The sequence below is a fragment of the Fusarium poae genome, chromosome 4 (genome assembly GCF_019609905.1).
Source record: "Fusarium poae strain DAOMC 252244 chromosome 4, whole genome shotgun sequence".
NCBI lineage: Eukaryota > Fungi > Ascomycota > Sordariomycetes > Hypocreales > Nectriaceae > Fusarium > Fusarium poae.
In genome coordinates, this window is record NC_058402.1 from 5534019 (window position 1) to 5557379 (window position 23361).

The 23361-nt window shown below is 48.7% G+C and overlaps 5 protein-coding genes across 5 annotated transcripts; 3 read left to right on the forward strand and 2 right to left on the reverse strand.

Annotated features, from left to right (window-relative positions):
- Positions 1 to 1854: 1854 nt before the first annotated feature.
- FPOAC1_011873 (uncharacterized protein) lies at positions 1855 to 2655 on the forward strand (the record flags this gene model as incomplete). The annotated part of the gene is made up of 2 exons (XM_044856240.1): positions 1855 to 2115; positions 2326 to 2655. 2 exons carry the CDS (start codon positions 1855 to 1857, stop codon positions 2653 to 2655), a joined length of 591 nt encoding a protein of 196 aa, XP_044703553.1.
- Positions 2656 to 3942: 1287 nt separating this feature from the next.
- On the forward strand, positions 3943 to 5637 carry FPOAC1_011874 (uncharacterized protein; the record flags this gene model as incomplete). The annotated part of the gene is made up of 3 exons (XM_044856241.1): positions 3943 to 4116; positions 4175 to 5427; positions 5484 to 5637. 3 exons carry the CDS (start codon positions 3943 to 3945, stop codon positions 5635 to 5637), a joined length of 1581 nt encoding a protein of 526 aa, XP_044703554.1.
- A 540-nt stretch (positions 5638 to 6177) lies between these two features.
- Positions 6178 to 6928, reverse strand: FPOAC1_011875 (uncharacterized protein; the record flags this gene model as incomplete). Its single annotated transcript, XM_044856242.1, has 3 exons — positions 6178 to 6703; positions 6758 to 6801; positions 6854 to 6928. The coding sequence occupies 3 exons, from the start codon at positions 6926 to 6928 to the stop codon at positions 6178 to 6180; spliced, it is 645 nt and encodes a 214-aa protein (XP_044703555.1).
- Positions 6929 to 7176: 248 nt separating this feature from the next.
- DBP10 (ATP-dependent RNA helicase dbp10) lies at positions 7177 to 9920 on the forward strand (the record flags this gene model as incomplete). Its single annotated transcript, XM_044856243.1, has 2 exons — positions 7177 to 7438; positions 7489 to 9920. 2 exons carry the CDS (start codon positions 7177 to 7179, stop codon positions 9918 to 9920), a joined length of 2694 nt encoding a protein of 897 aa, XP_044703556.1.
- Positions 9921 to 12476: 2556 nt separating this feature from the next.
- FPOAC1_011877 (uncharacterized protein) lies at positions 12477 to 16103 on the reverse strand (the record flags this gene model as incomplete). Its single annotated transcript, XM_044856244.1, has 1 exon — positions 12477 to 16103. The coding sequence occupies one exon, from the start codon at positions 16101 to 16103 to the stop codon at positions 12477 to 12479; it is 3627 nt and encodes a 1208-aa protein (XP_044703557.1).
- Between the last annotated feature and the right edge of the window lie 7258 nt (positions 16104 to 23361).

Here is a 23361-nt window from a genome sequence, read left to right on the forward strand (position 1 = left end):
TTCCAAGACGATTCAAGAGGCTAATAATAAAGATGATGCCGCGCTTCACGAGCGATTGACTGTTTGTTGAACTGATCGGCTCACACCAGCACGGCAGTTAAACTTCATTGGTAACGTGGGGGTCTTTAGTTGGCAGAAGACAGGTCCCACCACATTAGACATTCATCCGAAGAGATCTCATGACAGATTTCGGAGCCACTAAAAGCTAATGCTAACGTACCTAGTATGTAACACTGCTTAATTGATCGACGGTCGGACAGAGACCTACGAAGCTATAGCAAATAACGAGAGTCGGCTGAGTTGGCCACCGATGAGGGGGTGGCTACATAGGTAACTAGTTATTTCAATCAATCAAAATGCAAAACAATTTTCTCATTCAAGCGACCTCGCTTTTCCTTTGTACAGTACTACTAACCCATCCATATGATCGGAACACTATTACTGAGGGGCATAGTTGATTATGGGGCAGCAAATAGACGTGAAGCACGGCATGCTGCTAGCGAAGAGGCACGTGGAGGCCAAAGTACCTTAGTAGGCAGGTACTAAAGTAAATAAAGTGATCTACCGAATTTCGGAGCTTGTCTCTTGATTATGAACGTGAATGGTTCCTCAGTACAGAGTAGGTCGTCTTGCATTTGGTACCTGTTCTAGATAGGTTAGTAGTCAGGTCCAGCCAGAAGGGACAATTCTCTTGTCAGTGGCTGGCCATAGAGAACATATCTACTCCCTAGATTACATCCCAGCGACCGGAAACAGGACGACTGACGTCAGTGAGGCGTCAGGAGAAGAGTATGTTTCGTTATAAACTTTCGAGCATTCACTGTTGAAAGAGTACAGACAGCCCGACATGGACGTTCTAATGAGTAGCAGAAAAACTTACCTCCTAGGTCTTAGGGTACAACAATAAATAGTCTAAGAACTATAGTCTTCGGAGCATAAAGTGTCCCGCTAATTTCGTCTGCAATGTTTCCACCGGCCAATTTTTCTAATACCCTGAGGACGTTTGAGCCACCTACCGGTCCGGACCCTCGGGCTTTGTGCCCCGTCTATCCCCTGATTCTCCAAATTAAGTACCTGTCTTGACTCAATGGAAACCTTCTAGAATAAATTATGTCTTCTTTTGTGTAATGATTTTTGCGATGTCAGTCAGGGGCTAAAAAAAAATGAAGGACGGCAAGAGCATACTAGACTAGTAGTACTAAGGTAATTGCACAAAGTGTCCCATTTCTACCTATCGCGGGTTGGGGGGGTTTTTAAACATGCCTAGATGACAATTTAAGGCTGTTGACTGGCTGTTGAAGGTAGGTACATACAGGATATTAGAATTTAATACACCATATAGGTACTGCCAACATGGTGTCGACAGCCTAATTTTGTCATCTAGGCATGTTTAAAAACCCCCCTCTTCCCCTATGGTACTAAGGTAAGGTACTAACCTAGTAGGTACCTAGGTACCTACCTAGGTACTAAGGTAATGGCTGGGAGAGTTCTTTTTTTCAGGGTCTTTCACCCCTGCTGGCCAGTAAATCCTTCCATTTTTGTGGTCGCTTGAATTGTAGAGCTGGGGCTGTGACGTCGAAGGTGCGGCAGGCGCAAGCGCAGCGCAGTCTCCCGTCCTCTGGCAGGAGCAGTGGTGCGTGACCCAAATTCCATTATTTTTCTGGACCGACCGACAGCGGCCAACCTTGACCCAGCTCTCCCCTTCCTCATTTCCTCTTCCACAAATTCCTCACTCAAATCAGGCATCGTTTATCCTACTATGTAACCTATTTCACTTTTAGATTTCATCGTCCTTGTTCTCTACGACGACTCAAATTTCACTGCCGACATCGACGCACTTTTCCACAGCCCACCATGCCACCCGCAAAATCCTCTCGTAATCACGACGACTCCAAGTCGGACGCTCCCAATTCCAAAGAAAAAGGTGGAAACGGCCATTCTTCAACAAAGATGCGCCGAAACGCCAGTCAACAAAATCATTCACATCTTCGAGAGGTTCAGAATGCCGCTGCTGTTGTTCCTCAGCCGCCTGCTGAGCCTGTTCCTCCTAGCGTTCGTCAACCCCCTCCTCCATACCATGATCTTCGATCGCTCTTCTGGTCTCCCACCCTCTGGGTTGCAGATGATTTGACAGTGTTCGAGAATCCATGGATCAGAGGCATGACACGGTCATGATAGCATGCCTGGTCGTAGAGCTTGTCCGAAGCATCTGCCTTGCTTCGGTTCAGCGTCTCGTTCGCCTGTTAAGCCATTCGCCTTTCTTCCATGCCAATTCGTATTCGCCTCCATTCTGCTATAGTCATGCTAACTTGGAGTCTGTTACAGCTGCAATGGGGTTCCTTCGAACGAAACGTCCTCCATGCCTACCGTCGCGAGCACCGTCTCAACACCCCGACCTCTTTCTCCAACCCGTACTGCCAATGGATCCTGTCGCAGCCCAACAGCGTTGGTTTACATTCTCCGACCATGGTCCGACGTCGACAAGCCCGGCGACAAAGCAAAGACCAGCTTGCGCTCGCTGTGCGCAAACACTTTAATGGAATGGGTGTACAGGAGAACGATGTGATCGTCGACTTTATTTACAAGATTCGTCACGATCCCAATCGTATCTCTAAACCATACGCGGGCGGCAAGAATACGAATTTCATGAAATAAGGGGCGGGTGCTCATAAGAGAGCAATTGGGTTTTACGCAAGGGATGGGCATGTTGGTATGGAGTTTTGGGCGTTGAAATGAAGCGTTACAGCATCAGTTGCTTCGCACAGCTTGTGATTTTCTACTTCTACACTATATATGACTGCACGAGCAGACAGGCTTGTTTGCATTGGCCATATACGGATGTCTATTATTACGATGGACTCAAAGTCTTGCACGGTTTCACATTACATCATAGGGATACCACGTCTGGCATGGCAGGGAATGGGTTTCTTCAACTTCATTTGGAGGGTACTCTGATGGTATACAGAGTCTCACAGAGTTTATACTATCTGCTACGCATACCAGCACAGGTAGAGAGTGCAAATAACATGGTTATACTTTTTTCTCCAACGGGCGATAAGTTTGAGTTCTGTATTATGTTTGCGGATTCGCGCATGGACCACGAGCTCGCGCATGAACCCGATCAGGATTCTCCTTAGCTGGGCCTTCTTTCTCAATTCTAATAAGAAATTAACAGTAGTAATTCACTGTTCTGGAAAAGCATGCAGGGCGCTCATGAGGCATTGTCATGACAAGCCATGACAACGCTCATCGGCCTACTAAATACAGCCTAGGAACTATGTGTGGCAGAGCTATAGAAAGCCGACCATGCAAGGGAGTTTTCGGGCCTAACCCACAGAGACTGGAGCTAATGCGGTAACTTTGTCTTGCTCATTGAACACAGTTTAAGACTCAAGGATCGGTTACGGTTCTCTGAATTGTTTTCGGCTTTTCGTGGATCGCAAATGTGTTTCAAAATCCTCGGCTAGTCAGGATATTTTCGGCATAAGTGCTTAGAGATCAACGTCTTTCCATCATGCTCTGAAACCCGGGATTGAATGCCGTAAACGTTATAAGACGGAATACCGAGACAATTTAATACTTGCGAAACGAACGCCTAACGCTTTTCCTACGCAAGATCTTATCTACTAATGACCTTCGACTGGCTTTAAATCGGCTTTTCCATTCTTCAGGTTCATTGTCATAAGCTTCGACCAATAGGCGTTCATCTAAAAAGCGTAGCCCGAAGCCGGCCCTTATGACGAAGCTGGATGCCTGAGGCTTGTCCGGCCGTGGAAAAGTTCGAGATAGGTCTCGAAAAAAAGAGAATCACGAGCTATTCCGCTATTCGTCTGTGACGGTTCCCTCTCCTCTCGGTTACCCTCTTTTTTCCTTTCCTTCTGAACATTGTTGTTCACTTCTTTATATGGTTTCTTAGAGTCAGATGAATTGCTGCAGTTCAACATGAATCCTAGTTTGATATCAAAGGCCGCCCGTCCCTCACGGGTCCTGGCGCAAAATGCACCAAAGATTCAATGTTTAAGGAAAGGTGCCCAGCTTCACACTGCGGTGTGGCATGTCAATTCTCAGCGTCGGCCTTCTCCTGGGAAGGCATCTCAATCTTCTTCTGCGAAGCGGGTGAGTGATTAGAAATATCAATTGATATAATAGCTCGGCTTTCTCTAACGCCGTTTAGTTGTTCCATGCTACAAATGCCGTTCAGCAAAAGGATCCTTACCAAGCTCTTGGTGTTGACAAGACCGCGAGCGCCAGCGATATTAAGAAGGCATACTACGGCCTAGCGAAAAAGTTCCACCCCGATACCAATAAGGACCCTCAAGCGAAGGACAAGTTTGCCGATATTCAGTCCGCCTACGAGATTCTGTCCGACCCCAAAAAGCGCGAGCAGTATGACCAATTCGGCGCCGCTGGCTTTGACCCGAGTGGAGGAGGTGCCCCCGGAGGTGGTGGCGGCTTCGGCGGAGGACACCCGTTCTCTGGTTTCGGCGGTTTTGGCGGACAGGGTGGTTTCGGCGGCTTCGGTGGCCAGGGAGGTTTCGGAGCTGGTGTCAACTTTGAAGACATTTTCTCAGCATTCACCGGACAGCAAGGTTTCGGCCGCCGAGCACGGCAACAAGCTTATCAGCAGGAGATCCTGGTCGGCGAAAACATCGAGGTCCAATCTACTATCAGCTTCATGGAGGCAGCGAAGGGTACAACTAAGACCATCTCGATTACACCACTTAGCACCTGCGGCACATGTAAGGGCAACGGCATGAAGGCTGGTACGTCAAGGAGCGCATGTAGCGCTTGCGATGGATCTGGTACACGGATACATTATATGCAGGGTGGTTTTCAAATGGCGTCTACTTGCGGCACTTGCGACGGCACTGGCACGGTTATCCCCAAGGGATCCGAGTGTAAGCCTTGCTCAGGAAATGGCGTTGTGAGGGAGAGGAAGACGATCACGGTGGACATCCCCGCAGGTATCGAAGATGGCATGCGACTCCGAGTTGACGGTGCTGGTGATGCAGCCCCTACTGGCCGGGCTGCTGAACCCAATGCTCGTAGCCAAAACGGAGATCTGTATGTCTTTGTGCGCGTCGCAAAGGATCCTAAATTCCGACGAGACGGTTCCAATATTTTGTATACAGCCAATATCCCTCTCACAACTGCCTTGTTGGGTGGACACGCCGAGATTCCGACTCTAGATGGAACAGTCAACGTTAAGGTTGCTACCGGTACCAACACCGGCGATAAGATCACTCTACCTGGCATGGGAATGAAGCGCCTCGGTTCCCGACGCGGCGGAAACGGTGACCTTAGGGTTGAGTACAGGGTCACTATGCCTAAATACCTGAGCGCCAACCAGCGAACCATTGTTGAGGTGCTTGCGGATGAGATGGGCGATAAGACAGCCAAGCGGGTGATGGGCGTTGGTTCTTCAAGGTAAGGAAATATATCATGCACAATCGTGACGACTGATGTGCTGACCATCTTCAAAGGGACTCAAACGATCCTGAATCGCATAGAGACGAGGGCTTCCTCAAGTCACTCTGGCATACTCTGACCAACCACCCTGCTCATCAAAAGCCGAACGAAGATGGAGGTCAGAATGACGGCTCTGCCAAGAAGCCTGACGACAATGATAAGAAATAAGAGATATTTCGCTCATGAATTGTATCATATGCTTGGGAGAGGTATCGACATAGAGGAAGCGCATTTGTTGGTGTTCAAAAGGTTATTATTATTTGTTGTATGGCGTCGGTGGAGGGTTACGATAGCCCAACTACTACTCACGTCGATCTGCTCACAGCGTCAGATCTGTTGTATACTAATCCTGTAGTATAGAAAGAAGGGGCTAGGAAACCCCAACGAGGCCACTCTCCTCATCAGTTTTGTAGTTAAAATCACTGTACGGTACATCATACACATTGATATGAACGATGCTACGAAGATAGATAGAATGCAATCCTACGATGGTAATGGGACATCACACTCACGGTACCTACCTGGGTCGATAACGACCGCTTCGACGTTGAGTGAGGAGTAGATCTTTGTGGTGTCTGACTTGATTAGAGTCCAAACCGTTCATCGTTATCAATTAACTCACATACCAGCGCAACAATGTGTGTAGAGTAGCCGTGTCCCTTTCGTGCTGTCATCAAAGTAAACTCCATCGCAAATCTCACCAGGCTATCAACCGATAGGCTTGAGCTTCTTCTTCTTTTTCTTATCGCCACCCGGCCCTTTCTGAAACTGTCGCCAGCTGCTGATCCGCTCATCCCGGGTAGATTCCCAATCTTGTTCATGCTGTCGCTTGCGCTTGCGCTCCTCCAACTCGGCATCGGTTCGTCGTTGCTCGCGGCCTTCCTCTTGGAGTTGGGCCTTCATTTGTCGGCGTCGGCGGTGTTCGTTGTCAATGAGGACATCTCGCGCCTTTGCGCGCCACATCTTTCGGAAATCTTCTGTCTTGAGCTCTTCACTATCCACAGTCCATTTGTTCTCGCGCATAAGTAACATGCGCGCGTCTGCAATAGCCTCGTCTAGTCGTTCGCGGTGCTTTTCATCCATGAGCTCAGTCTGAGCCTTCTTTAATCGGTCGAAGGCATCCGGGGCTAGCGGGTTCTTTGTCTTATCGGGGTGGATAAGTAGGGACTTCTTGCGGTAAGTGACCTTGATGTCTGAGTCGGGAACACCGGGCTGGAGATCGAGAACAGCATAACTATTGAAAGTGTTAGATCAGAATCTCGAAATTGAATTTAAATTGTTGGCGTACGCATCAAGTCGAAAAGCTTTCAGGATACGGTCGATCTCAGCATCCTGTATATGAGGTTAGCAGGAGTCATGATACGTCAAGTTTATCGTAGCTCACCTTGTCAAATTCCTTGGCTTCGAGCTCGAGCGCATCGAGCGCATCCTTGTCTTCTTTTGAGTCTTTGCTGGCCATTTTATATCGATCAGTGTACTTGAGAACCTTGCAAAGTTGGAAATAATGAAAGAACAAGGTTGAAGCTGGAGACAAGTACCTACATCCAATGCGGTATGTTGAGTTATGGAACGGGCGGTGCTAAGTGACCCACTTAGCTGCCCCGCGAGATAAGATAACAGAAAAAAAATATTGGAAAGAGCTACTGTTCTTTATACTGTCCTGTTCCGACTATACATATATAATTCTTCCATCAAGAGCGCGTTACAATGCCACAACGCGGCGCCTCACCAACCCCCTCGGAGGGGGAGATTGATATCTTTGGATCTCTTTACCCTGGTGAAGGCGACAACGCCACTGGCGAGAACGGTGGTGATGACTTCGATTTCGACGGCCTCTTGAACGGCCCAGAACCAGGCAACGATGATACCGATGAGGCCTTCATTGCCTTGCAGCAGGCGGCTTCTTTCCGAAAGGCCACCAATCTGAAGGGAAGAACAGTGAAAAAGGGTGGAGGTTTCCAAGCAATGGGTAAAGGAAAGCTATGGTGGGAGTCGAGAATCCATACTAACTTATCACAGGTCTAAATAGCAATCTCTTAAAAGCTATTACACGAAAGGGATTCTCGGTCCCTACTCCGATTCAACGAAAAGCCATCCCTCTGATTCTTGACAGAAAGGATTTAGTGGGTATGGCCCGGACAGGTTCAGGAAAAACCGCCGCCTTCGTCATTCCCATGATCGAAAAGTTGCGCGCCCATAGCGGTAGGTTCGGAACACGAGCGCTTATCATGTCGCCCTCTCGAGAACTTGCGATCCAGACTTTGAAGGTTGTGAAGGAGTTCAGTCGAGGAACTGATTTGAAGTGCGTTCTTTTGGTTGGTGGTGACAGCCTAGAGGAGCAATTCGGATACATGGCCGCCAACCCTGATATCGTGATCGCAACACCTGGTCGATTCCTTCATTTGAAGGTTGAAATGTCTTTAGACCTATCATCTATCAAATATGTGGTTTTCGATGAGGCCGATCGCCTTTTCGAAATGGGTTTCGCGGCGCAGTTGACAGAGATTCTTCATGCGCTTCCCCCATCTAGACAAAGTTTACTCTTTTCCGCCACGCTACCTGCCTCTTTGGTCGAATTCGCTCGTGCCGGTTTACAAGACCCCAGTCTTGTACGACTTGACGCTGAGCAAAAGGTTTCACCTGATCTCGAGAGTGCGTTCTTCTCTGTCAAGGGTGCCGAAAAGGAGGGATCCTTGCTGCATATTCTTCACGATGTGATCAAGATGCCAGTTGGCTCCCCTGCGGGCGCTAACAATGACTCCGAGAAGGGATCAAAGAAGAGAAAGCGCGGTGGTGATGGTGTTGGCGGCAAGCCAACAGAGCATTCTACTATTATTTTCACAGCTACTAAGCATCATGTCGAGTACATCGCAAACTTGCTTATTTACGCCGGCTTTGCGGTCTCTTATGTCTACGGATCCCTCGATCAGACTGCCAGACGAATCCAAGTCGAAGATTTCCGAACGGGCAAGACGAACATTCTTGTTGTCACTGATGTTGCTGCACGCGGAATCGATATCCCGGTTCTTGCCAATGTCATCAACTTTGACTTTCCCCCTCAACCAAAGGTTTTTGTGCACAGAGTTGGTCGTACCGCTCGTGCCGGCCAACGAGGTTGGAGTTACAGTCTTGTGAGAGATACCGATGCCCCCTATCTCATTGACCTTCAACTGTTCCTAGGCAAGAAGCTTGTCGTGGGCCAGGAGACTAAGAACCCATCCTTTTCGGAGGATGTGGTTGTTGGTGCCCTGAAACGAGATCCTGTTGAAGGTCATGTGGAGTGGTTCAACAAGTCCTTACATGAGAGCGAAGATATTAATGCGCTACGTGGAGTCGCTGTCAAAGCCGAGAAGCTCTACCTGAGAACCAGAAATTCGGCTGCTAGCCAAAGTGCAAAGCGTTCCAAAGACCTGGTCGGATCTCAGGGGTGGACACAGCTTCACCCGCTATTCGGTGAAGATGTCGATGGGGCTGAACAAGCGCGCGTTAATATGTTGGCGAGAATCAGTGGCTTCAGGCCTCAAGAAACCATTTTCGAAATTGGTGGTCGCCGTGACAAGGGCACCACCGAGGCTGCCGAGGTAATGAAGCAACTAAGAAAGAGAATTACCCCACGAAGACAGATCGAGGCAAAGGGAGACGACGATTTCGAAGGAATTGACGATGACATACCAGCAGCCGCTGAGGCAGGTGCCGGTTCTGATGAGGAAGAGGAGGTTATGGATGAGATGGATGTCGATGAGGATTCGGATGATGGTTTGGAAGTCACTGTCACCAACGCAAACTCTAAAAAGGGACGAACAGACTGGCGCGACTCGGAAGTTTTCATGTCCTATACTCCCCGGACATTCAACGCTGCCGAGGAGCGTGGCTACGGTGTGTCATCTGGTGGCCAGGATTCCTCCAACTTTGTGGAAGCTGCCCGTGGCGTGACCATGGATCTCACCAATGACGAGAATGCAAAGAGCTTCGGCGAGCCAACCCGCTCCAAGATGCGCTGGGACAAGAAGTCCAAAAAGTACGTTTCCCGGGAGAACGATGACGACGGATCCAAGGGCGCCAAGATGATTCGCGGTGAAAGTGGTGTCAAGATCGCAGCCAGCTTCCAAAGCGGCCGCTTCGATAAGTGGAAGCGTGCCAACCGCCTCGGCAAGCTTCCTCACGTCGGCGAGCAAGTGCGTCCTGGTTCTACTAGCCACGCTGCCAACCTCCCATCGGGAGTGCGTTACAAGCACAAGCAGGAGAAGGCACCCAAGGAGGCAGATAAGTACCGTGACGACTTCGAGGTTCGCAAGAAGCGCGTCGAAGAGGCGAGAGAGAAGCGCGTGGGACGTTTCAGAGATGGCATGGGCAGCAAGAAGGAACTCAAGGGCAGAGAGGATATCCGCAAAGCGAGAATCGAGAAAGAGAAAAAGAGGCTCAAGAACGCTCGGCCAGCGAGGAGAAAGTAATTTTGCAGATGACGTGGTGCATGGCGTTTGGTCGATATATAGAGAAAAGAATGCAATTGTTTCTGGCAAGTTTTTCTGTCTTATTACGAAGTGACGCAAGATGCTGTTCCTTTCGTCCTGCGGTGAGAAAACAAATTGACTAACGTACATGATAAGCGGGTGCAACAGACAAGCGAGTGCAACACAACATCACAACATCTCAGATAGAAATAGCAATAAAAACACAACAGACTATTAATTAAGTAAAATTAATCGCTATATTCTTCCATAGACATAGCGACAAGTATCTGACAGGTCCTTGCATTATGTCCTGTCTTGCCGCACGCTCCACAGCGCCTTTCCTTCATTCGCGGAGGCCCTCCTTGACCACCACTTCTCGATGGTCCAGCCACCGCCTGCGCATCAACATCCGTTTGATCAATTACTTGCCTTCCTTCCTCTACTGTCATCACCCCTCCTTTCTGTAGCCGGGTTCTTTTTGCCCTCCGCCGCCGGCTTAGTATCTTATTTGCCTGTTCAAGATCTTGGACCCTGGCCTCTAATAAGGCAACCTTATGCATAACTATCTTTGTTCCCTTGGAAGAAGACCTCAATGCTTCTAGAATTGACTCTGGAGAGCTACTTTTATGCCTTTTGATTCTCTTTTCAAGATATTCAAGCTGAGAGTCGGCTTCAAGGATAGTCTTTGGGGTCTTTGAGACCCAAGGGGTCGAGGGGCTAACTACCTCCTCCACAGGCGTTGGAGTCCGCAGCTGCACATCGAGCTTCGAGATTACACTTTCTGGGTCGAGAGGAGCAAGTCCGGCTCCTCTAAAGGCTGCTTTAATATTTTTCTCTGTCATTGTGGCCTGGTAGGCGGTGTAAAAAGCCGGCAAGAACTCGGTTTTGGAAATGTGGGTTACGGAGCATCTGATCAAATGCTCGATTTCTCGCCCGTAAGCCTTCTTAAGCAGGCCAAAGCACCCGACATCAAGAGGCTGCAGCAGATGAGACGAATGAGGCGGTATACAAAGCGTGATGATTTTATTTGCCTTGCAATATCTCTCAAAGTCGACCGAGTGGTGACTTTGGTGTCCGTCGAGGATCAGGAGACGATAGCGATTCTTTGATTGCTTGGTAGTACACCGGTCGAAGTGCTTTAGCCACTCGAGGCCTATCTCGTTATCTGTCCAGCCATTAGGACTCGTCGCAATAGCCCAATCGCCCGGGAGGTTGCTTTCTCGGTACCAGTGGGCGAGGTGATATTGGCCCGCACCTATGATGAACGGCGGGATCGCTTGGCCCTCGGCATTGATCGCCTGAATGACTGTAATCCATTCCCGGTTTCCAGGCTGCACTGATTTTGGTCTTCCACGCCTTTCAGCACCTGTGACGACCATTCCGCTCGCAATAACGCCCATCATAAAGCCAGTCTCGTCAAAGTTGTAGATTTCATCAGGTCGGATGCCATACTTCGCAATTACATTTGCTATGAGCCTAAACCAGTTGCGAATAATGGTCGGATCTTCACATTTGGCTCTCTGGTAGTCATATTTACGGGGGAAATGCGTCTTGAGGTCTTTGTGTCGCTTGACGAAGTTAGAGGCCCAGCGCTTGCCGACAGGCGGCGTCTCGCGGTCGGCGAGCAATCGGTTAGCCATCTCCTCAACACAACGCAGTCGCGGGGGAAACCCTCGCGAATCCAGATCGAGAATGAACTGAACTATGATCTGTTCTTCTAGATCAGATAGTTTGCGTGATTTTGGGATAGAATCACGCGTAGAAAGGATACCCTTCTGTCGGCGATATAAAGTCCAATAACGGACCTGGTAGATGCCTGCGGCGCGTCGGAGACTTAATTTTGGGTCATTTTGAAGGGCACGAAGTGCAAGAAGAATCCTAGCCTCAATATTTGGGTCTGGCATATTTGGTGGTTGAAAATTAATTGATTAAGTTGAGAAGATGTAAATTGCGGGATTTTTTGTTGCACTCGCTTGTCTGTTGCACCCGCTTATCATGTACGTTATTGTTATTTTCACAATAATGGTTCTACGATCTGACAGCATACGGCAGTTCATTAACGGGATCACAGTCGCCTGCCGCAAGTCACACGGGCTTTAAGTCTAGGGGGAATGAACCTTTGTCAAACATGAGAATAATACCATATATAATTGTTCACCAAACTCCAAGGCTATCGCTATTCCCCTTCCATTCCACGAAACGCCAACCTCTAATATGGTCAACTTCGCCAGGAAGCATATCAAAAGCAAAATCCCTTGCTGATAACAAAAAAGTAAGACCGACCCATGAGTACCACACTAGGTCTATTTGAAAATAAATGACAAAAAAAGCAAAGATAAATTAGAGCGGTTCCTTTACACTCTTGTCGTGGTAGAGCCGTTTCCAGGGGTGGTTGTTCATGTGCGTAACAAGTACAATACATGGGGTATCATTTGGAGGTCTTGGTAGGAAAATTCCAATGACGATCGCAGATCCGCCGGACAGGATATTGTATGCGGATAATAACATGAAAAAGAAAAGTCATAAAATCATAAAATCAGGAGAGCGTCAATCGGCTCATCCGTCGGTAATATCGAGATTGTCCAGCCACATGCTAATGGCATCGTGAAGTGGACCTCGTGATCGACCATTTCTGAGATGATTTGTCTCCAAGTGCCGCTTTTCACGAATGTCTATGACTTCACGAATACTGTCTTCGAGTGCAGAAAGAACAACCGTCTTGCACTGGACACGAGGGATCTCAAGGGGTGCTGGGGCTAAAGCTGGTGTGGCGGGAGCCGTGATAGAAAGAGGCTCCTCAGCCTCCGTGCTCATGCGAGCGTCGCTGTGTGTTTGAGAAGATGCCAGCGAATGATCCTTGCTGGTGTCCTGGCTCAAACTAATGACTCTTTCAACAGCATCAGTCAAGGTCTCATCAGGGCACAAGACGGGCTCTTCAATCCATTCCTCCTCCAGCTGCGTCTCATAGGGGAGGATTGAGGGGGTCAGAAGTCCGCCATAAGAGGTCGAAAGACCTGGCGGGCCAGTAAGTGGTCGATGATCAGCAGGCGCTCGTGGCTTGACCAATCGACGGTATCGAAGTCGAGTGATTGAATTGTTGGTAGTATCAGCGATCATGACGCTGCTGATGTCCACCCAACGCTCGTTGAGATCGCCCAAGATTGGGTATGCAGGAGGTGGGGTGGGCTCGGCTTGGAGAGATGCTTTGATCTGCTCAATAAGGTCCTCCTGAGGGGGGATCGCCTGCAGAGCAAAGTCGGGATGGTAGCGATTGAGCCAACCAGCAGCATTGAGAGGAAGGTCGCCATCGATGCATAAGCGCGATGCTTGTTCAAATGATTCGAGTCCGTTCTGAAGACCAGGGGTAGACAAGTACCCACTGCTTGAGGGCGAACTGATGGCAGACTCAAAGGTTGTCATGTAATCAGGAAAGGAAATGTCTACATCAATGACACCATCATCAGCATTGATGGACGTCTTGACAGGCGACTCGAAAGCACCAGTAGGATCGGGCGTCCTATCCGGGCGGATGGAGGGCTCTCGGCTATGGCCTTTGCATTCTCTTGGGGTGCCGGTTCCTCGTAGAGAATCGGTAGCAGGTCGTGTCGATGGCGGGGGAACATCTGTATCGTCGACGAGAGTTGCCTCTTCAACCATTTGAGAAAGCTTATCAGTCCTGTGGAACGAGGCCTTGACAGGAGACTTAGGATCGTATCCGCTGTACGTGCTATATGTGGTCGAATCACGGCGTCGAGTGCTCCAGAGGCCACTGATGACACTTCCCCAGCGCGAACTTTGACTCCTAGAATCAGTGCTGGTAGTACTCATCGCACCTGTACTTTCGCCTCGCTTCAAAGAGCGCTTCAAGTCGTCAGTAGCGACACTTCCGCTGCTACTAGGGCGAGGTCGTCTTTGCGATTCCACTCGCTGGGCTGTTGAGAAATGCGGAATGGTTGTCTCAGGCATGATAGTTGTGGTTGTCGCTGCACTGCTCTTCCTGCTAACAATATCGTTCCCAAACATTGCGAAATTCGGGGGCCGAATTGAGGCTGCGTCTGAAACACGCCTTTCATGGTTCCGATCCATGGTCAGATGAGCCAGCTGCGCTGGTACAGCCGAGGCTCGTGCGCTCTGGCTGGTCGTTCTGGAGTGGGAAGCTCGACGGAGTCCTGTGCGACGATTAATCTTGCGACGAAGGGACTCTTCCCGTAGAACAGGGATGACAAAGGTAGGGGGCGAGTTAGAATATGTCCCAATCGAGGTCGAAGTGCTGGGTCGATGGGCGCGAGGCATGGGGAATTGAGAGTTGGCAGGTAGGAAAGCAGATAGGAGAAAAATGAGGCGTCGAGCAACCATTTTGTCATCAGAAACTATGATTGTTCGCGCTGGTAGCGACAGGTCCTCTTCGTTTCGGTTCTTCTGCTGAAGATAAAGCCTTCTGCGGTAGGAAGGAGGGCACAGAGCCTGTAGCCAGTCTGTGTGTGTTGACAGAAAGCCAGTCAGGAGGTTATAAAAGAACTGATTCTGCTGGTCCGTTCCAGAAACCCATTTAGAAGTCCAGCGTGCCTCATCGCGCCAAATTCCCCAACGCCCTTGGCCAGTCACGACTCTCGCTGCGCTCAATCCCATGACAATTCTGTGTCTGGACGCGTCGACTTCTCCGGCAATATTTGTGTCATCAGCAAGACAGTTGGGCCAGAGATGAACGAGCTTGGTGGTGCTCTTTGGAGGCTTGATTCGGGGCACTTCATTTCGTCGCTGCTCAGAGAACGATGCAGCTCGACCACCTTTGACGGATGCTGCTGAGGACGCACCCGCTCCAGGGGTGGGTCCGGGAGAAGCCAGATCAACTTGTCTGAGCATTGTTGCAAGAATTGTGGCAACCACAGACTGAAGATGGGTTAGCGTCCTCATGATGATATCCCAGTGCCGAGTAAGCGAATCGATTCTGTCTTCCATGTCGGCTGTGTAGGTTGAGTCTGCCCCATCTCCATTTCCAGATCCTACCATGGTCCATCCTGAAGGCCGAGCTGAGCTAAAAGACGATGGAAAGAAGTTCTCCTGATCATTATAGGAGCTTGATTCACGCTGTGCAGATTTGGATTGGGCGGTAGACACGCGGTTTGAAGTGGTGTTTGTGGCAGGCAGTTGAACAACTAGGACGACAGCGTACATAGGAGTTCGCCGTTGCTTGACCTGGGGTTTCTTCTTTTTGGGCACAGACTCATCGCTTGTGGTAGGGAATGGGAAGCCGGAGTTCTCGTCTGACCAGTTATTCAAGGGCGACACGCTGGTTTCTGGGTCATCGATAGGGAGATTGACAGGAAATAAGCGAGTTATCAGAACCTTCTTCTTCTCAGTGGGGCGATGTGTAGAAGTATGGTTAGGAGCTGCAGCGTTTGTAGGGGAGAAGGCTTGCGAGGAGAAAGATTGGGATAATCGACTGGAGCGGGCACTAGAACGTCCAATAGAGCTTCTACCATCGCCAATAATGCTACTGGATGGGTCAGCAGGGCGTGACTCGCTCGGTACAACATGGACTTTAGTCGATGTTCCCTTGTAGGACGACAACTCGGAGTTTCCAAAGATGCAGCTGGAAAAAGTCGCAAGTTCCTCGCGATACTCGCGTGATGCTTTCTGTCCGTCTGACTCGACTTGACTATCCCGGCGCCCCTGCAGTGAAGCCCGGCGATCAAAAGCGCCTTGTCGAGGGGAAGGCTGGGGGCCTTCGGGCTGGATAACCAGGGGACGTGATATTCCGCCAAGACTACTTTTCCGTTGTGAAATTGATGATCGACGGAGCTCCGGAGACGGGGGGGCGCGCTCCGTGGGTGATAGTGGTGGAGCGGGGTGGCTGTCAAAAAGTAGTGAGGCATTGGAAGGACCTAGGGCGTCCTGCATTATGATAACGCGAACATCGCGCACGTCCAAGTCGACATCACCACTATAGTCGAAAGCATTTGCTGTGGAGGTAGCGGGGGTGGTAGGAGTAGTTGATAGAGGAAAAACTTGATCATTGCGATGTTGGTACAAGGCATGAGCGTCTGGAAAGAGCAGGTTTCGAGTAAAAATGTCCTCTTGAACAGATTCAAGCGAGGATACAGGTCTCGACGTCTTTGTGTTGGCCTGAGCAGGCGTGGCTGAGGGGCCGCCAGAGCCCAAGTGCAAGAGCCGGCCGAGCATGTCGGGAGGCGCACTCAGGGATTTGGGCAGCAGGTTGAACTAAAGGAGGCGGCCGTCGATATTAATCACGACGGCGAGCCATAATCAAGGTGGGGAGCGAAGTGTTTCGAGCTGGGCGTAATCGCATAGTCACCACTGCTCGTGGCATGTGAAAGTGTAGCAGCTCGCAAAGCAAGATTTTGAGTTTATGCTTGAGCTCAAGCCTTACATACGAAGCAAATCAGAGTGGTCGACAAGTCGAGGGGTAGACTAGAAGAGAAGAAGAGCGACCAGAATGACACTCGTGGAGCTCAAAGAAACAAAGACCAAAGCTATGGTGGAAGCTCTGTTTGTTTGCCTGTCGTCTTAAATTCAATAAAAGGTAGCAGCGTCAGCGCGTGCGGGAGGGTGGTGGCAATGGTGGTATGGTGTGGGTAGGATGGAGTGTGAGAAGAGCTGAGGTTGGCGGTTGGTTTTTGATTACTGAGAAAGAATTCGAAATGATGCGTTGCTTTTCGACATGAGACGACACGATGCGATGCGATGCGATGCGATGCGATGGGCGAAATGCGGAGAGCCAAAGGGATGTCCTATTTGTTTTGTCTTTTGTGTGAGGGGTTGATAGTTCGTGGGTGGAGGATATGCGGTCTTTGCGTGTGATCAACAGGAGAGATGGGGGTCGGTAGCTGCAGAAGGACGATCGTACAGAAAGGATTTGTTGATGAGACGTTTAGGGATTGTGGCTCTTGCTGTGTGTGAAGCTTTGTGTGTGGCTGCTGCTGCAAGTTTCGTGTTAACGAATGTATGGAAAGATGATGAGAAATGATCGAGTTGAGAGTTCATGTAGGTAGTAAGGCAGAGTTGATGTTGTTGATCCAGATGCTCGGGTCAAGGCAAGGCAAGGAAGGTTAAAAGGCGCCAACTCGGAGCGGGTGGCAGCCCAGTTTTGGGTGTGTGTGTGTGTGTGTGTGCTGAGGTTTACTGGGATTAGAGGCTCCCGGGGGGTATCTCCACCCTGTACCGCTGACCCAGGTACTCGTTAGTGGCGGTTGGATGCTAGCGCTGGTGGCGGCTGGCCCTTGAGGTACAAGGGCCCAGGTACCTCTTAGTTCGGGGGCCAGGATGGAGAACTGAGATGAGATGGGGAATAGTTGAGTGGAGATTGCTGTGTATGGGTGGGTAATTCTATGTGTCTGCGAGTGTTGCATGTAATACATATGAATTTGATTTTTGGATCGGAGGGGAATCAACAACAGATGAAGAAATGTGGATCATTACTTACCTAGCTGGGATAAGACTGAATTGAACTGAACTGAGAGGCAACTAAGTGCCTGATGTGTTTGTTCTGTACTCACAGAGGAATGAACTGCATCTTGTTTCCCCAGAGTCTTAGGTTAGGTAGGTAGTTAAAGCGGGCGGGCGTAATGAGAGACTTGTATGCCGAGTGATGATAAGCGAATGCCAGACATAAAACGTCTTGCAAGCTAAAGCACCTAGTACAGGTGTTGTGTGGCTGGAGCAGCCCAGGTTGACTTTTTGGCCCCTCTATCAAGATCAACACCAACTTTGGTTTAGTTGGGTAGTAGATCTGATCTGGTATGGTTTAGGTTGGGTCGGGTTGAGTTGGGTATTATGTCCGTAGAGTCGAGTTGAGTCGAGTCGAGACGCGACGAGAAACTGCTGGTGTGCCGAGATCCGCAACTAGATTATTCAATGGATACCAGTTCAACGGCGACAATACTCCAAACGGAGATGTTAGGTAATAGCCCACGAGAAACACCCGTCATTAATTAATATCGACGGCGGCACTGCGGGTGGCTAAACAGCTAACAGTAGATGGGCTTTCGGCGTGGGCGATTCCATTCCACAGAAGGGCCTTGATCCAAGTTGATAGGCTCAATTTGAGGCTGAGGGCGGGCCTTTAGCTAAAACAATTATCCTTTTTTTTTCCTCTTCTACCGGCGGCTCTGCTCCTGGTCCTACTCTGTTCTGGTCTATTGCGCTTCTTTGTGGATGATTCGGAAAGACAGGCGCGCAGAACGACAAGACAAAATTGTGCAAGGGCAAGGGGAAATAAAATATATAAAAGAGGGTCAAAGCCCAACGATGGAGTCGTGCTTTGATTGTCGAGGATGGAGGCGAATGGAAACACTTCGGCCACTGCAACTAATCAAGTCCCTGGACAAGACAGGGAGGAATAAGAAACAAGGTCAAAGAAGATGTTAGTTAATAATGACTTGACAGCAAAAGGTTAATAATAAGGAAGCGAGAGTCCAGGATGAACTCATTAAAGAAGAATACCGGGTGCCTTGTATGTATGTATGTACCAGAAGGCATCTTTTACTTTGAATCCTGGCTCCCAAGTTGCGGTGAAAGCAATCGACAGTCGTCGGGCCCCGACCAGGGTCTTCCTGGTAAGTGGTAACCAAGGGCCCCCCAAGATTTGAAGTATGTATGTACGTACTGCTTGATTATTCAGGCCTTATTGTTTTACCAGTACTCTGCAACCCAAGACATCATCTACATACAGAGTACGAATAAGCTGATACCAAACACTCTGGGGACATCGTAGCTGCGCATACCAGGTCAAGGGCCAGGTCCAGGTCTCGAGTGAATACCATGGCGACGGTCACGATAGTGGAACTTGAGGTGCTCTGACATCTCGATGGCTTGTGCTTTGTCTCCCTTGGCTTAAAGATGGTTATTGTGCATACTAGACTATGTGTGTATTACCTGTATCTGTAAGCTTGGCCTGGTCCATTATTAAACTCTCGGTCATGAATGGTTTACTATTACCCAACCAAATGGTGCAGTCGCTGACATCTCATACATACAGGGTAGAAGTAAACTCACCATGCTAGACGTTTCCGAATACGCCTTTGCAATCATACCGACCATTCTTCACAACTCTCTCAGAGGCTCAGCAATCATCATGTCATCTAGACCTACATAGTACATAGCGGGCTAGTCTAGCGAAGACTCGAGGTTAAACGTGTCGACCAGGGTCAAGCACCAAGTTGCGTAGGTAGGTAGCTACTGACAGTACAGTAGCCCGGCTAGAGAACAGAACGTCATGGGTACGTATAAACCTGGCCTTGGAGAGCTGTAGATTACTGAATCACATGTATGATTGATAAGTTGTTGCTCGACCGGTGAGTACAAATCGTCAAAATCGTTACAATTCCCGATCGCGTTGCATCGCATCGTATGAAGCCCAGCAGCTGTCAGAAAGTTACTGTCTGCATCTATACAATGCTTCAGTTTGGTTTGTTAGCCTGCTGGCTTCTACTGCTGGTCATCATCACGATGCCATCACCAACGCGCGCAAGTTCAGAGCCGCTATCGGCTTCTTGCCTTGAAGCTACCAAAAAGGCTTTACTTCGATTGGTTCTCGTAAACGTGCGCCGTACGCATGACGCTATTGTACATGCAGGAGACAGTCCAGCACATGCAGCTTGAGGGTGTGTATGCGCTGTACGTATTTACCTAACTTTACTTTACTTTTTAGCATATGGATAACAAATAGGTCGGCTCCGAGAGAATTTGGGTGGTGTGATGACAATAAAGCTTGTCTCTCTCTCTTTTTTTGCTTTGTCTTTCCCACTAATTTTCTAGTTTCATTTTTTTTAACCTTTCCTCAACTGCCGTGACAGTTTGTATGAGTTAGTAAGTTGGGTGATTTGCAAGAAAGGGAGTAAAAGAGAGAAGAGAAAAGAATAAATTTTAAAAACTCTCCGGTGACTCCGTCACACCTGTTTCGTTTGGAAACGCTACAGAATGTACGTAATTAGTAGAATGTGTTTTTTCCCCCCTCTACCCACGGATAACTCGGGCTCGACTCATGAACTATCTCCATTCTAATGCAACAAACTTGACTCGTTACGGAGGGCCCCAGTTGAACTGAGAGATATCGAGATACAGAAAACCCCCTTTACATGACATTGGATGACATTCCGCCAAGACGTGTCGCCATACCAGAGATCAACACTGAATAAACCTGGCATTTGTTATTTCCATGGCACGGATACTGTCTGACTGTAGGTATCCGGATATTAATCATACATACTTATGTACTCGCCTGTTCCTTAGTCCCTCGTTAGAATGTCGTATCGGGGTCTTCGGGCAAGGAAGTTCCCGATGAGCCGTCGTTAATCCTTGATCCTTCTCTATAGCAATCAAAAGGATATGCCGTTGATGCGAGCAGAGAGTCGCGTGGTCTTTTGGGCTAACGATACAAAGCTACTGGTATGGAACAGAATGTCATTCATGACTCTAGTGAATAAGGCTGTGTACAGTATTCTGGACTCTTCTCGGCTCAAGATCTCTTTACCTCGGGTTAACGTTTCTAGACAGCAAAGATTATACTAAAGTCAATGGACAACCATTAGTACTCATAAGGTCTCGGGCCTAGCGGCCGTTTGTTTGCACATGTACAAAAAGGAATAAAGAAGAGGCCGATCAAAATCACCAACGATTCTATCGGATAGTTGCCTCGCGGACTGGATTGTTGCACCAAAAGAATGCCCCGCGATAAGCACAGCCATGCCAGCCTTGAGCTTATGTTAGCTTATGTTAACTTATGTTTCTATCCTCCCCCTCATTAGGGATCTGCAGGCACGCACGCACTGAATTGGACAGCGTGCGGTGAAGCAGGTCGAAATGACTCGCACAATATCAGTATTCTCAACAAACTTACTCCGAAGGCTTGGTCGTTTTTATGTATAGTTTCGTATTGTTTTCGTTGTTACTCTCGGTTATGAGGCTGTAAGGTAAGTCAAGTCAAGGTGTCAAGGTATGCCTGGACAAGGCCCAAGCAAAGCCCAGCACTCACATGAGGTCTGGACTGTCGATCTTCATCCCCGTAAGCGGGTCACTGCAACCACATAACTAAACTAGACTGTTGTCTGTCTATCTGTTATTCTCTGCGAGAAACATCAACGTGACCAAGTAAGAGCAAATACAGAGCTGACACAAAGTACAGCCAGTACCCTATCTCCTGCCTTTTTGTCGGTGAAGAGGAATATCTAGCCGGACTCCGGCTTCGTGCAGCCGCTCTCCAGGTAGATTGCAACGGTCAACAACCTCAAGACAGCTATGATGGACCAAAGACATGAGAATGACGCCTGAAGCGATATGTCTCTGAGCTGTCAACCAAACAACACGTTTTCTGTATCCCTTCTGGGCTATTCGCATATTTAAACAAGATTTGTTGTCCATCCATTCTGGGCTTCCTGCTCGATTGCTGCAGCTGCAGACGGTTGCCGATATGCAGCCAGGAGATAGATAGATACCTTTGACCCACTGACAACTGTAAACCGCATCAAAATAGATGTATCCATGCTGCGAGATGAAAATGCCGGTCTGGATGATCCATCGGCTACGAATGTTTATTATAGCTAACCTCAATGCGAATGGCTGTATTCTTTTAGTAAATTGACGATCGTGGCTGATAATTTAGTCATCATACTTGTTAGTAGTAGTCTTTTGTTATCCCTCGAGTACCATGTTGCTTCGACAACTCCCTCTGTGACTTTATCTCTCCAGACACTATTGTCTCGCAACATCATATCACCTCTGGTTAATAAATCTGGATTTGATACATCATTTTTCTTATACTCTTCAAAGGCGGCTGTAAGTTCCAGTCGACAATTATGGCGTTCATCACGTGTAGATATGAAACCTCCACAATCTCCACCTTTTATGTACTTCGCCGTCCTTTCCATGATTCTCCTTGACTCGAAAGCCTCGTCTCACCGCCCAAGATCTATTCATTTAGTCGCTCTTCTATACTATCTGACCATCTCCCTGTCTAATATCTCAAGCCTGTCTGTCGTAACATATGAGCTGCAGAAGAGAAAAACAAGGGTCCTCGCACGCAACAAGTGCCACTTTGCCAACCCGCTCTAACCCACACTCTAGTCCCACAATGCTAACCATTTGCCGATGCAAAAGACGACTCCGAATTACCCACGTTAGCTAACCGACGCATCACTAAGAAGTTGCTTCATAGATACCCTTGCAGGTCTTTTCCGTGTGTGAGAGAGAGGGAAAAAAACATCCTTTTTTTTCGGGCACGCGCGCATGGAGCGGTCCGCATGAGTCTTTTCTGCTCAGCCATCCTTGCTCTTGTTACATGTCACAATCACATCTTTCGTCAAGGGGTCCTTTCTACCTTGACCAACCAGAATCCCTGTTATTTTATCCTCCTCCGACTGCTTGGGAATCCAAAGGCCGAGGGAGGACCAGGGCAAAGCCAAACCTAAGACTGCATTCGGATCATCGTCTCGGATTTGAATTCGCATTTGCATTCGCTGAGTTATCTACGGTAGGGATGGTGGCACTCGATCGGAATTTGATCAACTCCCCCACACCCAGACTCGCGTTGCAGTTGCGCGGTCAGCGGTTTCGAATGGCTGACAGAGAGAAAAGGGAGGCAAACAATAAACACCTGCTGAAAGCGGTATGCTATGCCATGCCATGCTATATGCTGCCAGACTGCTTGACCGTGTCTGATCACATGGCACAAATTGATCCAGCCACCAAGAGCGCTATTATAAATGCTTCATCGGCAAATCTTACTTCAAAACTCGTCTTGTATTATATCACTTTCCTGTCATTGGGCTGGACTGACTAGGTAGGTAGTCATGGGCGGGCCGTCCCTTGGCCGTCTCACTGAAATAGCCAGCTGACTTGTGACAATAAAGCCACCCATCATCATCATCATTCCCTTAGTACCCAGGTACTCAGGTACATACCCAACCTACATGTAAGTACATATGTACTAATTTGGCTGCCTATTCTCGACGCAACGCTAAGACTCTCGTCCACCGCGCTTCATGTTTACCATTCTATGGCATGCTTCCATAACTATTATACTACATAATAGTACATCGTTTTACGTCGTGGTAGGCCTCAGATCTGTTAATGCGTGACCCCTCCAGACTTTTCCCTTCTGGGGTTAGCAGCCTCGTCCCATAATCAAGGGTCCAATTCGAGTGGTGCCACTGAATTGCACCAGTTGCACATCCCATCATGAGGCTGACTGTCAATTGTCAAGGGTCCAATCCTTGGGGAATACACCGGAATATGCACTGCACCTTCTTCATTCATGGCATGTGGCTGTGGCTGACGATAGCAAACATGTGTGTAACAATAAGTAACAGCGAGCTTACTTTGTTGCTCGAGTCTTGTATCATAAGAACTGTCTTCAAAGAGTAAACCCCGCTCAACTTGCAACTCAAACCACCCCGTTTTTGAGGCATATGTTACAGCTTCATAA